This window comes from Aquarana catesbeiana, linkage group LG13, assembly GCF_042186555.1.
Source record: "Aquarana catesbeiana isolate 2022-GZ linkage group LG13, ASM4218655v1, whole genome shotgun sequence".
In the NCBI taxonomy this organism is placed as follows: Eukaryota; Metazoa; Chordata; class Amphibia; order Anura; family Ranidae; genus Aquarana; species Aquarana catesbeiana.
Window position 1 is genome coordinate 146,466,081 of NC_133336.1, and position 17,727 is coordinate 146,483,807.

At 42.6% G+C, this 17,727-nt stretch overlaps 1 protein-coding gene across 6 annotated transcripts in view; it reads left to right on the forward strand.

The window, feature by feature from the left end:
- The window catches only part of NDUFAF1 (NADH:ubiquinone oxidoreductase complex assembly factor 1), a 470,741-nt gene that overhangs the window by 192,374 nt on the left and 260,640 nt on the right, over positions 1 to 17,727 (forward strand). For all 6 annotated transcript variants that reach the window (XM_073608867.1, XM_073608861.1, XM_073608864.1 and 3 more), the window contains exon 2: positions 5,770 to 6,378. In XM_073608867.1, coding sequence (XP_073464968.1) covers positions 5,887 to 6,378 — 492 coding nt within the window. In that variant the 5' untranslated portion in view covers positions 5,770 to 5,886. The remainder of the gene's footprint in view (positions 1 to 5,769; positions 6,379 to 17,727) is intronic.

Sequence of the window (17,727 nt, forward strand, 5' to 3'; positions counted from 1 at the left end):
CATATATATCAGGACAATCGCTTCTGTACATTTGCACAGCTGAGAGAGAATTTTGAAATACCGAGGAACTGGTACTTTCGGTATGTCCAACTACACCATGATGCGCTTGCGCAGTTTGGCGCTGATGAAATTATAGTTCAGAATACTGACTTAGAGAGGATTCTGATGGATCCGGACCCGAAAAAAAGAATTTCTAGATATTATGGGGCGGTGGGCCCAGGGGTGGGGACTACAACCTCTAGATCTATGGAACGTTGGGTCACGATTGTCCCTGAGCTGTCGGAAGAAATGTGGCAGGAGGTGTTGGATACATATCTAATATCAGTAGTCTCTTCCACGGATAAAATGATTCAATTCCGGTACCTACATCAACAGTACTATACACCTACTAGATTGTATCGAATGCATAGACGGGAATCGGCTATTTGTCATAAGTGTGGGAGGGCGGAGGGTACTTTCTTACACATGACTTGGGAATGTGTAAAGGTAAGACCATTATGGTCGCAGGTGACAGAATTCATTTCGGAACAGTTTGATTTGCCAAATATTTGCTCTCCCTTAAGGTGTCTCCTAGGGGTGTTTGGACAAGAACAAATGAGTACACACACAAAATTATTTCTGAGAATTTTATTTTTTGGAGTACGAAAGCTTATTGCCAGAAGATGGATACATGATGAACCGCTGACACTGGGGATGTGGAAAAAAGTAATTAACTCTGATGTCTTGATGTATAAAATGACTTATGAAGCTAGGGGGGCCTCAAAAAAATTTCAAAAAGTATGGTTTAGATGGGTTGACTCTGCTGATACCCTGGAAGGCGAGGGATAAATATTTTGCGGGGAGGATGTTTTTTTGGATTTTTTTTACCTATTTCAGGAAAGTGAATAGGCAAAGGACGGATGATAGTGAGCTCAATTTTTCTGTTTGGGCTGATGAGAGGGTGGTTGTTCCTTTTTTTCTGGTTCGCTTTACTTTGTGGGCCATTCTACCAAAGACAGACTTATGGGTGGGTGAGGGAGGGAGGGGAGAAGTTGCTGGTTGTAATATGCTGGTTGTTTTTATTTTTTTGTTCTGGTTTAAAAAATGCACATATACTGATTGAGTGATAAGGACGGCGAACTCAGGAATCTACATGTATGAACACGGAAATATATTTTTTACTAATGAAGGTTAAATTTGTTCAATGTACGCCTCTATTATGATTTGTATGTCACGTCATTATCAGATGTAATGTATAAATTTTGACTCTGTGCGCAATAAAAACTTTTGATAAAAAAAAAAAATGAGAAACTGTGAAGTAATGAAATGTCCAATTGTGTCAGAACACAGAAGGGGCTATTCCTGGATGGTGGATAACAAACATGGGCTGGCAGAGGTGGTAAAGATCCATGGATGGAACCAACATCAATAATGCTCAACATCGGTGGATAAGAAAAGATGGGTACTCTTACCAGATCTGGTGGACTCCCCTGTCAGCGACATGGAGTCAATCAAGCAGTGAGCCCAGCCGGGCAGATGGAAGGGTTTCAGGATGGTATAGCTGGCTAGGTGGACTTCAACCGAACCTCAGGGGGTCATTAACTGAACTTCCAAGGATCATCAAGGTAAGGATTCCAAACTCAAGGCTCTGGAGGCAGAATGTGTCACAAGTGGCCCAATATGGGCAATCGCTCTCATTCAGATAATATGTAAAGAAAAAATAAAACTTCCGCATAGTGCAGGTAAAAAGGGGGAGGTTTTTATTTCTAAAAAACTGAACAAATAAAATAGTGATCACATAAATGGCAAAGGCAGCATGGAGAGGGGGCAACCGCCCGACGCATTTTGACCTAATGGTCTTCTACTGGGGCATGAACTACCCACTCCATACTGCTGATATTTATAAATAATCATAAAACACATAACCAATGAGGAAGAGAGACTCAAATTGATTTAATTGGACCAGAGACATCCACCAGGTCAGGAGGCTTGTCACATGTTCCGGTGAGCCAATGAACAAAGGACTAAGAAAGGCAGGCGGGTGTGTCCTCCGATGAATCAACAGACCGGAAATCACCAGTCCGTAGGAAGATCCACCCGCGTGTCAAACACATTGGTTATGTGTTTTATGATTATTTATAAATATTAGCAGTATGGAGTGGGTAGTCCATGCCCCAGTAGAAGACCATTAGGTCGAAACGCGTCGGGAGGTTGCCCCCTCTCCATGCTGCCTTTGCCATTTATGTGATCACTATTTTGTTTGTTCAGTTTTTTAGAAGTAAAAACCTCCCCCTTTTTACCTGCACTATGCCGAAGTTTAAATTTTTCTTTACATATTATCTGGATGAGAGCGATTGCCCATATTGGGCCACTTGTGACATATTCTGCCTCCAGAGCCTTGAGTTTGGAATCCTTACCTCGATGACCTGCCTTGATGATCCTTGGAAGTTCGGTTGATGACCCCCTGAGGTTCGGTTGAAGTCCACCTAGCCAGCTCTACCATCCTGAAACCCTTCCATCTGCCCGGCTGGGCTCACTGCTTGATTGACTCCATATCACTGACAGGGGAGTCCACCAGATCTGGTAAGATTACCCATCTTTTCTTATCCACCGTTGTTGAGCATTATTGATGTTGGTTTCATCCACGGATCTTTACCACCTCTGCCAGCCCATGTTTGGTATCCACCATCCAGGAATAGCCCCTTCCGTGTTCTGACACAATTGGACACTTCATTACTTCACAGTTTCTCATTTTGAGACTTTATGATTCACTTTTCACAAGCTGCACCATCAAGTTTAAAGATTTGTGGACTTGATTTTACTTTGCCAAATATTTACTTAGCACTGCATTTTCTTACTTTCCTTTTATTGTTTTTTGTCACAACGTATGTAGCCGCTTTTTTGTTTTGTTATTTTAGTGAGCGCAGTGTTTTTGTATATTTTCATAGATACAGAAACAGCCTGCAGGTGAGTTTCCTGCAGACACACTCTGTACATACTTTGTATGAACAGACTATCAGTCTCTTCTCCCCTCAGAGAACCGGGATCTGTGTGTTTACACACACAGATCCCGGTTCTTGGTGTGTCACGAGCGATCTCGGAAGGCTCCGGGGGCGAATAGCGGGCGTCCCTAGTGGCCACAGGGCGAAGCGACGCTACATAACGTCGTTTCGCCCAGCCGTGCCATTCTGCCACAGTAAAACTGCGGAGGCTGGTCGGCAAGTGGTTAAGGCTCCACGATATTTGCGCAAATGTTTACCAAAGCAATATTTTCTCAAAAAATGCACTAAAATCATTATTAGATACAAACACAGTACATTTTACAAAATTCCTGCTAAGTTACTACTAAATATAAAAGCTTAACCTGTATTGAGTTAATAAATAACAAATATTTGTAAATTTTAAATTGCGTCTTTTTGAGAAATAGTGAAAATCTGAGGTTCTAGGAAAATCTGGAGGTTTTCATTTTTCACTTCCAACTTTCAGAATTTGTAAAAGACCCCCCAAACCATACATTTTCTGAAAGCACATGGCCCGTAGAATATAAAGAAGGTGCTACTGATTTTTAAGGCAGCACAATATTTGCGCAAATGTTTATAAAAACAATATTTTCGCTAAAATTATACTAAAATAGTGCACATAAACACAACATAACTTACAAAACTCCTCCTAAATTGCTACTAAAGGCACTTTCACACTGAGGTGCGGGGGCGGTAAAGCGTGCTAGTTTTAGCGGCACCTTACCGTCATTTTAGAGGCACTTCTCGGCCGCTAGCGGGGCACTTCTAACCCCCGTTAGTGGCCGAATAAAGGGTTCAAAGCGCCGCTGCACTTTGCAGGGGCTTCGGCTGCTGTGACGCTTTGCAGGCGGTTCGGCGACGCTGCCCATTGATTTCAGTGGGCAAGGGTGCTTTAGGAGCAGTGTATACTGGTGAGATATCAGAGGTCTAACTAGACCCCCATATCTCTTTTTTTGAGACAGAGAAAGTCTCTGCAGCACTTTACTTGAATGAATAAGGAATCTGTATAGGGATTCCTCATTCATTCATAAAACGACAGTCTGATACATAGTAACAATCACAGTTACTATATATCAGCTGTCAGTGTCAGTGGGGGGTCTAGGAGCGATCTGTAGCGATCGCTGCCTGCGCCCTCTCTACTACAGCACGTTTACCAACCTGCGCCCTCTCTACTACAGCACATGTTTACCAAGCCCAAACTTCACCCCCACCACCCCCCCCGCCTCACTCCCCAGCCTGACAGATCACGGTCATCAATGCAGGGAGAAGCTGCAGGCGGCGGGAGGGGAAGGAGGAGTGCCGCTCGGAGCGACCATGGTTCGGGGCTGCGGAGGTAGTATGGGGGGTCATGGGGGGGACACATCTAGATCCCCCCCCAAGCCCTATGCAGCACATGAAGCTGGCGGGAATGGAAGAGGAGGGATGCCAGATAATGATGGTAGATGCAGGGGATGGGGTTTGCTGTGGGGGTCACATCGGGTGTGGGGGAGGTAATCAGTGCTGGGGGGAAGAAGGTGGGTGAAGGGGATCTGAAAGGAGAGCAGTTTTAGATGGAAGTTAGTGGAGAGGCAAGGGACAGGGAAGCGGTGGCATGGAGGGGGTGGCAGTCACATTAGGGGTTAATAACTCTGATCAGCGGGTTGTATTTTGCTTGTTCGCAGAGTCTGCTGAACAATTCTGCTGTAAGTTTATGGTCATTGAAGTGACCGTGAGCTTATAACAGAGGGAGAAATGAGGTCCATACGGTGTACGGACTTAGCCACCAGCAGGCACTTCTCTAGGTCTGTACGGCGTACGGACCTGGGAATGAAAGGGTTAAAACCAAACTCCAAGCAGATATAAAAGACAGCAATTATCAATATTGGTGATTGCATTTTGACTTGGTATCCGCCTCTTGCAGTCACTGAACATTAGGCTTCAAGTGGATGGGAGAAGCAACCTGACACACAAGCGGACTTGTCGACTGGACTGGTCCAACGGACTTTCGGCGGACTTCCAATGGACTTTCCCAACGAACGGACTTGCTTACACACGATCACACCAAAGTCCAACAGATTCGTACATAATAACGTACGACCGAACTAAAATAAGGAAGTTGATAGCCAGTAGCCAATAGCTGCCCTAGCGTCGGTTTTAGTCCGTTGGACTAGCATACAGACGAGCAGATTTTTTGACTCGAGTCCATCGGAAAGATTTGAAACATGTTTTATTTCTAGGTCCGTCTGACTTGGGAGAAAAAAGTCCGCTGGAGCCCACACACGATCGAATTGTCCGACGGAATCTGGTCCACCGGACCAAGTCTGCTGGAAAGTCCACTCGTGTGTACGTGGCAAAAGAAGCCAATCAGGTGTGTTGCAGTGAAAGGAGCATGGTGATAGAAGGGTGAGCAGTGTGCTGCTTCTACTTTTACTGTCCACTCACAGGGTGGGGGTGGGGATGGGGAGAAGACCTGTCAGTGAAGGTGAAACTGTAGCATCTAAAGATCAGGTTCCCTTTCCAGACAGGTAGAACTGCGCGCTGTAGCAGGACTGTGTTAAATCTGTGCCATGTGGCAAAACTGTGTAAATCTCAGGACTGGATGAACAAAAATGCAGAATGTTTGTTGCATTAAATAGGTTCTTATATATGTATTTTATCTGTGTATTTAGCGGTTTGCATGTAGTTTAGTTTAGCTTCAAGGCAATTGTAAATAATATTTTGGTAAACTGTATACCTTAATTGATAAACTTCCTTTTTTTTTTTTTTTTTTTTCATCCTTTTTTCTCTATAGGAGTAAGTTTCAAAGATTTCTCAACCGTGGAGGTGTTAAACTGTTGACGTTTACCTTCAGTGATTACTTATTCTTATAGGATTTACTTGGAGCCAAAATTACCTTTACACACAAATCATGCAGAGGTTCAACTTTTCTCATGCATACCAACAAATGAAGCCATTTTGTCCTTTGTTGTATTCTTCTTTTCACCATCCTATCCTAAATTCACATGCTAGAAGTTACAGGAGACCTGGCACTTCTCCTGATCGTATACCTTTTTGGAGAAAAACAGATTTCAACCTTAAAAATACAGCTGAAAGTCTAAAGAGACATTTTTATCTTCTGTTTAAAGAGATGGAAGACCATCTTAGAGGTCCAGGAGGAAAACCTCTAAAGGAGAGCCTTGTGGAACAGACAACTGTAGTGTGGGATTTTAGAAGCTCTGAAGATCTGCAGAAATGGATAGTGTCATCTGACATGGAAATTGGTGGGAAAAGCCAGGCTTTCCTGAAACTTGGGAGGAATAACCAAACTGCACTTTTTTATGGAGTGCTTAATTCTGAAGTACCTCGTGATGGAGAAACAACTTCCAGTGGATATTGCACTTTGAGGTCAAGGCCTCCTAAGGTCTGTCTAAATGTAAAATCACTATGATGTACTGTATTTGGAAGTAAATATATATTTCTTACAGTATAGGATTAGCGTACAAAAATCGCCTTGATTTCACATCTTCGCGCTTCCTGTGTCACATTTTCACGGGAATGGGCTGGTGTGCCAGTATTTTCCACAGGGAAATGGTCCTTGGACCTTTTTTAAAACTGGTTTCACATACCTGAAAACATGCCACATTTTCTGATGTGAGAGGGTGACATTAAGAATTGCGATTTACACGCTGTCCTGTACCCACAAAATAGTGAACCTAGCATAAGAACTATTTTGCTTCATGTTTTTGTTTCTTGTGTGTATTTGTTTTCCCAAATCGTCTTTCAGGAGAGCACCTGGAAAGAGTGTAGCTCCACCCACTTTTCCAGGAAACACTGCGGTCATGATCTTTAAAACTGGATACTTTCACCATGGCCTCAGTTGTAGTGTTTCCTCTGCCATGGTGGAAGCACTGAGAGGGACCATGGGTGTGCTACACTTTCTCCAGGTGAGGAATGTTGTCTAGCATACTTTTTTCTTTCTTTCTTTCCTTCTCTGTGGGTTCATTCCAGCACCCCCCTGAGTAGGAGGGGGGTGTTCCGGAGCTCCTACCTTCTTCCCAACCTGACAAGGGTTATGGCCAGCTGTGAAGCTCCTGCCTTAAACCTGGTGGTTTGGGGGCTGGGGCAGGTGTCTCAGCCCCCTTAGACCACCGCTTGTTCCGGGTCCCGGTGGCAGGTGACATCTTGTCTGGATTGGGCTGGACGTGAGCGGCTTCCGGTTCCGGCTGCTGGAACGCAGGAGGAAAGGGCAGGACCCAGTTGGTGATTGTTTCCAGGCCTCGTAACAGCGAGAAGCCTGGAAATTTTAAAAGGACACCTGATTTGGCTCGCTGCGCCCCCTCTGCGATTTATAGAACCGGCGGCAGAAGCTCCTGTAGTGTTTGTTTTTTTTTTTTGTTTTTTTTTGTTTTTTTTTACCCATGAGCTGTTTTGTTCTCTCTTCTCTTACCCTGGGTGTCGGAGTTAGGAGCCTGCATTGCACTCCCAAGGTTATTACCCTGATATGGAGGGCTACTTTCTTCTGTGCCTTGGACTGTTGGAGGGTGTTTTTTGTTTTACGGAGGGAGCGTTTGTCACACACCTGCTTATGTCTTTTTGTCTATGCTTGTGTTTTAGCAGGCTAAAGCCACAGAGAAAACCAAGCACTCTCCTCATCTTTATAACAGGAAATGCACATCCTGTTAAGCCACCTTTAGGGATTCCTGGTCTAAGTCTTTATGTAAGGCAGGGGTCAGCAACCTTTTTCCACTTAAAGTCCAGATTCAATGTATGTGAATGCATGGAGGGCCACATTCACCTGCTAATAAATGAAAATAATAATCTGGACCCCTTTTACATCACCCAGTCTCCTCTGCATATTACACAGCCCCCCCATATGTTATGCTTTATAATTGCAGATACAGAAATATAGTATCAGCGCAGAGTGGTACTGCGGATACTTATGGAGTATTCTGTGCCACGTCCTATGGTTAGATAGAATAGAAAGGAAATGTGTGGGCTTGGACTTTTTAGGCACGATAACAAATGTTGTACAGTTAAAAACTAAAATTTATTGAAATATAGAAAACTTTGTTAAAAAGGGAAAAACAGATCACAAAAATCTGTACACAATTCAGTCCATGAAAATGGTTACAACAATACAGACCATACATAGCTCAATGAAGTAACAGATAATTCAAGGATGAGACAAACATCATTTCATCAAGGGGTATTAGATTTAACAAGGAGCTATGTCGTTGATAGATGTTAACATTTACAGCTCAACATGTTGCGCGCCTAGCGCTTCTTCAGGAGCATGGAACTAAAATAAAAGACATTGAATAACAGTTCAATGTCTTGAATAACATTCATAATAAAAGACATTGAATAACAGTTCATAAATACAAAACATAAACCAAAAATATCATATCAATACAAATCAATGAACACTGCGAATTTGGACAGGCAAAGATGGAAACCCTAGTAAGCCAGTCCTAGTCCGAATGGACCCAAGAAATATTCGTCCACTATGGGGACACATGCAACATAGTAACAATGGTATATTTTGTATATACTGGTAATGTGATAGGCAAATTTAATGTGTAAAGATAGCCAAAGGACCGATAAATCCTGGATAAGCAATATGTCAATTGGCAAGAAGGGGAAAGGAAGGAAGGAGGAGTGGGGGTGAAGAAGGGGATGGGGGAAGAGGGAAGGGAAGGAAGAAAAGAACAAAGGAAAGGGGGGGGATAGGAAGGGGGAAGGAGGCAGGGAAAGGAGAAAGAGGATAGGAAAAAGGGGAGGGATAGGATAAAGTGAGAAAGGGGGGGGGGTGTGGATAAGAAGGTGGGGTGGTAAGAGGGAAGGAAGGAGTGTGGGGGGGAGGAGGGGAGAGGATAAAATGGAAGGGAGGGAAAAGCCGCATGATGAAAGATGGGAAAGGAAGGAAGAGGAGGAGTGGAGGGGAAATATTAGGGAGGGAAAAAAAGGGAAAGAAAGGGGGAGAGAGAGAGGGAAAAAGAAAAAGGAGGGGGGGGGGTGAAAAGAGAGGGAGAAGGGAAGGGGGGGAAATTGTTGGCTAAAATTGCACATAAATACAGTATAGTATAAGAGGAACAATGGATTGTAGTAAAAAAAGGTAAGTATAAATAATAAATCAGATATCTAGTGGGTACTAATGGGCTCTATATACAAAGACATCATGAGTATAATAAATTTGACAATATCAAAAAAAAAAAAAAAATAGGTAACACTGAAGGAATACTAAGATGTGTAGAAAAACATAGCAGTCACACACGTTTTTATGTGGTCACAGAGGGTGATTGGACCTCCGAATTGTAAGTAGGTAATGCGGGACCTAATGAAATGCAAGTAGATAAAAGGACGGAATTATTAGGGGTAATGTGTGTGTGTGTGTGTGTGTGTGTGTATATATATATATATATATATACACTAGTAGATAAATTAAGAATGGTTGATATGAAAGGAAACAGCAGGGAGGTCTAGCAGGGAAGAGGCAAACATGAAGGGAAGAAAGGAGGAAAAGCAGGGATAGATGTGGCATAGTATATGCTAAGGGACCTACCTGCTGCTAGTATGGAGCAGACCTGGATCTGCAGAGAAACAGCCACCTAGGTAGAGAGCGGCCGTAACCAGGAACTGTATGGAGGGACGCTGAGTGGCGTGCCTTTTGTGCAAACACCCCGCTTGTAGTAAGCCAATCGGCATCGCTGAGTTGACGTCATCCAAGCCGGCCGCTCGGTACGGACTGCGCATGCTCCCCATCTCGGCGTCGGCAAGGAGACAGCTTGATGCCATGAGATAAGGGCGGCCGCATAGTGGTGAAGATAATCCCGGGACCTAAAGTTGACAAGGCTGGTAGGGAAAGGGCATGTGTCAAACTCGCAGTGTATTGCAGTAAAACCATATGATAGAACAACTAAGCATAAATACTTATGGAAAATAAAAAATACATAGAAATACAGTAGCAGTATAGATCGCATCAAGGCGTTCTATCCAAATAGTTTCTTTTTGAAGTATGTATTTATCCCACTCCCCGCCTCGAGCGTCTTTTGGAACGGCGGCCAATACAATAAATGATATCAGAGATACATCAAATTTATGGTACAAATCTAAATGTCTACTGACCGCCGTGACCATCTTCCCCTCCGTTGAGTAGTAAACATGATCTTTTATCCTGGCTCGTAGATGTCTGACCGTTTTGCCTACATAAAAAGCGCCGCATTGGCCTAACATCAGGTATACCATCCCCTGGGTGTCGCAGTTAGCGTGGAAGTTGGGGATAAAAGTTTCCCCATATTAGGGAGTGTAAACTTCGTGCCCACTCTTATCCACGGACAGAATGAGCATTTCTCACATCGTGACATACCATGTTTAGATTGTTTAGATATAGCATTACTTGAATAGTGACTAGATGTCAATTTGTCACGTAGGGATCTAGCCCGTCTAAACGTGATTGCCGGAGAGGGGTCAATTATATTTATTGAGGATGGGGTCCTCACATAGAATGGGCCAATTATTAGTGAGAATATCTCGCAGTTGGTGTTGTTCTGAGAATCTAGTGATAAATCTGATAGAACAGTCAGTAGTGGCTGGTTTGGTTTGGTAAAGTAAGGAGCTGCGTGATCGACGTAGGGCTGTGTTGTAGGCACTGCGTAGCAGAGTTTTTGTGTAGCCTCTGCCCTTTAATCTAGTACGAAGGGCATTGGCTTGAGATTTGAATTTGTCCAGGTGGGTACAGTTGCAACGCAATCTTAAGTATTGGGCATATGGAATGCTTTTAATCAATGGTCTGGGGTGGGCACTTCCCGCATGTAGCAGGGTGTTGCCTGCAGTCTCTTTTTGATAGGGAGTGGAGGCTAAACAGTATTCTTCATCTTTGAAAATGGTTAGATCCAGAAAAGTAATTTGTTGAACATTGCTAGAGACCGTAAATTTTAAATTCATTTGGTTTTGGTTGATACTTTGAATGAAAGTGTCAAGCATATCAGAAGTGCCCGTCCATACCACGAATATATCGTCGATATAGCGTAACCAAATTAGGGCATGGTTCATGAAGGGGGTCAACGATTCATCTGAAAAGATGGAACGTTCCCACCCCTCCAGGTGCAGGTTGGCGTAGGCCGGCGCACAACAAGTGCCCATGGCCACGCCCTGTACCTGGAGGAAGTGGGAACCTTTGAAACAAAAATAGTTACGAGTGAGTATGAACTTGAGTAGCTCCAAAATGAACTCACAGTAGTCCCAGCTATAATGGTCTTGCTCTCGTAAAAAGGTTCGGGCCATCCCGATGCCCTGCTCGTGAGGGATGCTAGAGTATAAAGACTCAACATCCAACATCCCTCCTCATGACCTTGGATGTTGAGTCTTTATACTCTAGCATCCCTCAGGAGGGATATGTAGGCAAAACGGTCAGACATCTACGATCCAGGATAAAAGATCATGTTTACTACTCAACAGAGGGGAAGATGGTCACGGCAGTCAGTAGACATTTAGATTTGTACCATAAATTTGATGTATCTCTGATATAATTTATTGTATTGGCCGTCGTTCCAAAAGACCCTCGAGGCGGGGAGTGGGATAAATACATTCTTCAAAAAGAAACTATTTGGATAGAACGCCTTGATGCGATCTATCCCCCCCCGGTATCAATGAAGCACACACTTATAAGCCCTTTTTATAAATAGGACTTCTCAGGCTTGCTTGGTTTCATGCTTTCACTCTATTTCACTCTATTTCCTCCTCTCCCTCCATTTTAATATCTTGCTTATCTTCATCATTTTTATAATTCTGCATTTTGAGGGTTAACATGAATTCCTCACTTTCAATCCACACATATTGCTATTATACACTGATTGTGTCATGCTAGATTTTGGGTTTAAAACAGCCGAAATAATTTTTGCTACTGTATTTCTATGTATTTTTTATTTTTCATAAGTATTTATGCTTAGTTGTTCTATCATATAGTTTTACTGCAATACACTGCGAGTTTGACACATGCCCTTTCCCTACCAGCCTGGTCAACTTTAGGTCCCGGGATTATCTTCGCCACTATGCGGCCGCCCAGCGCTACATTCCCTAACACTTAGGGTTGTATGCGCACTCTGGGTTCACCAGGGGTTATTCCCCTTGTAGGACCCACGGTTACAGCTGCGCTCCTTATCTCATGGCGTCAGGCTGTCTCCTTGCCGACGCTGAGATGGGGAGCATGCGCAGTCTGTACCGAGCAGCCGGCTTGGATGACGTCACCTCGGCGATGCCAATTGGCTGACTACAAGCGGGGCGTGTGCACAAAAGGCACGTCACTCAGCGTCCATCCATACAGTTCCTGGTTACGGCCGCTCTCTACTTGGCGGCTGTTTCTCTGCAGATCCAGGTCTGCTCCATACTAGCAGCAGGTACTATGCCACTGGCACATCTATCCCTGCTTTTCCTCCTTTCTTCCCTTAATGTTTGCCTCTTCCCCGCTAGACCTCCCTGCTGTTTCCTTTCATATCAACCATTCTTAATTTATCTACTAGTATATATATATAATATATATATATATATATATATATATATATATATATATATATATACATTACCCCTAATAATTCCATCCTTTTATCTACTTGCATTTCATTAGGTCCCGCATTACCTACTTACAATTGGGAGGTCCAATCACCCTCTGCGACCACATAAAAATGTGTGTGACTGCTATGTTTTTCTACACATCTTAGTATTCCTTCACTGTTACCTATATGATGGTCTTGTGACGACTATGGGCTACTAGATGTTTATAGCACTACACATCACAGTGCAAGTTTTAAGTTCATATCCCCGGCGGGCGTCTATCCCATCCCTCCTCCATCCCTCCCTCTCCTCACATTCAACTACTATACCACTACCTTTATGGTAAGTACATGGAATTTTTGATATTGTCAAATTTATTATACTCATGATGTCTTTGTATATAGAGCCCATTAGTACCCACTAGATATCTGATTTATTATTTATACTTCCCTTTTTCACTATAATCCATTGTTCCTCTTATACTATAATGTATTTATGTGCGATTTTAGCCAACAATTTCCCCCCTTCCCTCCTTCCTCTCTTTTCATCCCCCCCCCTTTTTATTTTTCCCCCTCTCTCCCCCCTTCTTTCCCTCCTCCTTCCCCTTTTTTTCCCTCCCTAATATTTCCCCTCCACTCCTCCTCTTCCTTCCTTTCCCTTCTTTCATCATCCGGCTTTTCCCTCCCTTCCATTTTATCTTCTCCCCTTCCTCCCCCCCCCGCTCCTTCCTTCCCTCTTTCCACCCCACCTTCCCTTATCCACACCCCCCCTTTCTCCCTTTATCCTATCCCTCCCATTTTTCCTATCCTCTTCCTCCTTCCCCTGCCTCCTCTATTTCCCCCCACCTTCCTATCCCCCCCCTTTTCCTTTGTTCTTTTCTTCCTTCCCTTTCCTCTTCCCCCATCCCCTTCTTCACCCCCCCCCACCTTCCTTTCTCCTTCTTGCCAATTGACATATTGCTTATCCAGGATTTATTGGTCCTTTGGCTATCTTTACACATTAAATTTGCCTATCACATTACCAGTATATACAAAATATACCATTGTTACTATGTTGCATGTGTCCCCATAGTGGACGAATATTTCTTGGGTCCAGTCGGACTAGGACTGGCTTACTAGGGTTTCCATCTTTGCCTGTCCAAATTCGCAGTGTTCATTGATTTGTATTGATATGATATTTTTGGTTTATGTTATGTATTTATGAACTATCTGTTATATTTATTCAATGTCTTATATTTTAGTTCCATGCTCCTGAAGAAGCGCTAGGCGCGCAACATGTTGAGCTGTAAATGTTAACATCTATCAACGACATAGCTCCTTGTTAAATCTAATACTCCTTGATGAAATGATGTTTGTCTCATCCTTGAATTATCTGTTACTTCATTGAGCTATGTATGGTCTGTATTGTTGTAACCATTTTCATGGACTGAATTGTGTACAGATTTTTGGGATCTGTTTTTCCCTTTTTAACAAAGTTTTCTATATTTCAATAAATTTTAGTTTTTAACTGTACAACATTTGTTATTGTGCCTAAAAAGTCCAAGCCCACACATTTCCTTTTTATTCTTTGCTTTAAAATTGCGTACACTCGTGGAATAGCAACAAACTATGGTACTTAAAAATCTCCATAGGCGACACTTTAAAAATCTGTACAGGTTACCAGTTTAGCGTTAAAAGAGGTCTTGTGCTATAATTATTGCTCTTGCTTGAATGATCGCAGTGATACCTCACATGTGTGGTTTGAACACTATTTACATTTGTGGTCACGACTTACGTATGTGTTCGCTTCTGCTCATGACCACGGAGGGATCGGGTGCTTTAAAAAACTTTTTTTTATTATTTCATTTTTTTTTTTTAAACTGTCCCTTTAAAGAAAAAAATAATTCTGATCACTTTTATTGCTGTCAGAAAGAATGTAAACATCCCTTGTGACAGTATTAGGCAGTGACAGGTACTCTTTATGGAGCGATCTGGGGTCTAAGACCCCAACTCCCTCCTTTGCACTTAAAAGCATTCAGAACGCCAAGTTTGGGTGTTTTTGAATGCTGTAATTTTTTTTTTCATTATTCTTTAACCAAAAATTGCATTATACATACCAAGACCGTAATGATGCAAAATACAAATATGTAGCGATGCTGGTGACAACATCAGAGCCACAAAAGCAGCTCAACAGATCGGATCATAAATACGACAACAAGTTCTAAGTTGGGTAGCAATAGACATATGTAATTAGAAAATAGGTGCGCTAATCAATAAATTCACAGTGCAAATATTGGGACCTAAAAATCCACTCATACAGATATAAGTGTAATATTTGTTAAAAATATATATATAATAACTGATGACCGAACCTAAAAATAAATATAAAATGAAAAAAAAAGGAATGTGTATATGATTTAGTCCAAAAAATATGTGAATAAGTATCCAACTGGAAGACCCTTATAACAAAGGGGGGATTAGGTGAACTAGAGAAAAACTTCAGTGTTCTTCAAAACACAAATACCGTGAGTATACCATCACCACATAAATTCAATTCTTACCAGACGGCAAAGGAATCAAGCGCTGGATAATACTCCCAACAAGCTCCAACAGTCTAAGCTGTAGCAGCAGATCCAATTCATCATTCGACTCAGGCACCTCCGTATCAGTAGAAGGGCAGACAGTGAGGGTAAAGATATCAAGCACTGACTGATAATCCCTACCAACCTCAAACAGGCTGGGCTATGGCAGCAGATCCAATTCATCAATAGACCCAGAAGCCTTTGTGTCGATGGAAGAGCTGATATCAAATCTAAAAGCTCCAGGATAAATCCCAGAGCTTATATGGGAAGAAGAAGAAAGCCTCATAGTGCAGTATGTTCCAAAAAGGGTTTATTAAAACAGCACACTAAACACAGCAAGACAACCAGAAATCGACAAAAAAAAAAAGCACACAAAACAGAGCGGCGGTTTGCACCAGCCTGCTCAAATGCATAGCTGTCTCACAATGGCCTGCACCTTTTTTTTTTTTTTTTTTGGTTGATTTCTGGTTGCCTTGATGTACGTCTTTAGTGTGCTGTTTTAATAAACCCTTTGTATGAGTGGACTTTCATGTCCTAATTTTTGCACTGTGAATTTATTGATTAGCGCACCTATTTTCTAATTATATATGTTTGTATCAGGGGTTCGGACCTTTTTGGGTTACAGCTTTTCTCCACTTATATGTTTAGTTTTTATGTTTACTTATTAGTCAATAGTTTATTTTTACGCCTCTTCCAGGGGGGTGGGATAAGCGCAGGACTTTTACCCTTTTTTTGACAGCAATAAACATATATACGCAGTGGGGACGGAAAGTATTCAGACCCCCTTACATTTTTCACTCTTTGTTAGATTGCAGCCATTTGCTAAAATAATTTTTTTCCTCATTATTGTACACACAGCACCCCATATTGACAGAAAAACCACAGAATTGTTGTCATTTTTGCAGATTTATTAAAAAAAGAAAAACTGAAATATCACATGGTCCTAAGTATTCAGACCCTTTGCTGTGACATTCATATATTTAACTCAGGTGCTGTCCATTTCTTCTGATCATCCTTGAGATGGTTCTACACCTTCATTTGAGTCCAGCTGTGTTTGATTATACTGATTGGACTTGATTAGGAAAGCCACACACCTGTCTATATAAGACCTTACAGCTCACAGTGCATGTCAGAGCAAATGAGAATCATGAGGTCAAAGGAACTGCCTGAAGAGCTCAGAGACAAAATTGTGGCAAGGCACAGATCTGGCCAAGGTTACAAAAAAATTCTGCTGTACTTAAGGTTCCTAAGAGCACAGTGGCCTCCATAATCCTTAAATGGAAGACGTTTGGGACGACCAGAACCCTTGCTAGAGCTGGCCATCCAGCCAAACTGAGCTATCGGGGGAGAAGAGCCTTGGTGAGAGAGGTAAAGAAGAATCCAAAGATCACTGTGGCTGAGCTCCAGAGATGCAGTCGGGAGATGGGAGAACGTTGTAGAAAGTCAACCATCACTGCAGCTCTCCACCAGTCGGGGCTCTATGGCAGAGTTGCCTGACGGAAGCCTCTCCTCAGTGCAAGACACATGAAAGCCCGCATGGAATTTGCTAAAAAAAACACCTGAAGGACTCCAAGATGGTGAGAAATAAGATTCTCTGGTGTGATGAGACCAAGATAGAACTTTTTGGCCTTAATTCTAAGTGGTATGTGTGGAGAAAACCAGGCACTCATCACCTGTCCAATACAGTCCCAACAGTGAAGCATGGTGGTGGCAGCATCATGCTGTGGGGGTGTTTTTCAGCTGCAGGGACAGGACGACTGGTTGCAATCGAGGGAAAGATGAATTTGACCAAGTACAGGGATATCCTGGACGAAAACCTTCTCCAGAGTGCTCAGGACCTCAGACTGGGCCGAAGGGTCATTGTCTTGTTGGAAGGTAAACCTAAGCACACAGCTAAAATAACGAAGGAGTGGCTTCACAACAACTCCGTGACTGTTCTTGAATGGCCCAGCCAGAGTCCTGACTTAAACCCAATTGAGCATCTCTGGAGAGACCTAAAAATGGCTGTGCACCAACGTTTACCATCCAACCTGACAGAACTGGAGAGGATCTGCCAGGAGGAATGGCAGAGGATCTCCAAATCCAGGTGCGAAAAACTTGTTGCATCTTTCCCAAAAAGACTCATGGCTGTATTAGATCAAAAGGGTGCTTCTACTAAATACCGAGCGAAGGGTCTGAATACTTAGGACCATGTGATATTTCAGTTTTTCTTTTTAATAAATCTGCAAAAAATTTCAACAATTCTGTGTTTTTCTGTGAATATGGGGTGCTGTGTGTACATTAATAAGGAAAAAAATTAACTTAAATGATTTTAGCAAATGGCTGCAATATAACAAAGAGTGAAAAATTTAAGGGGGTCTGAATACTTTCCGTCCCCACTGTATATTATAGCAGTAAAAAGAAAACTGCAGGAGTACATTTCCAAACTGTATGGTGTGACATATAAAGAGAAACCGTAGAAGGGGAAGAACTGGGAAAGAGGAACAAGAAAAAGAGAGGGGGGAGAAAACGAAAAAGGGGCACGGACCCGAAGTAAAAATAATGGAATGCTGTATTTTTTTTTTAATTTGGCGCCTTTAAGTCTTCTGTAAACTGGAAGTGATGTCATGACATTGCTTCCGGGTTACTAGATCTGAGACCCAATCAAAGCCAATTCTGGCT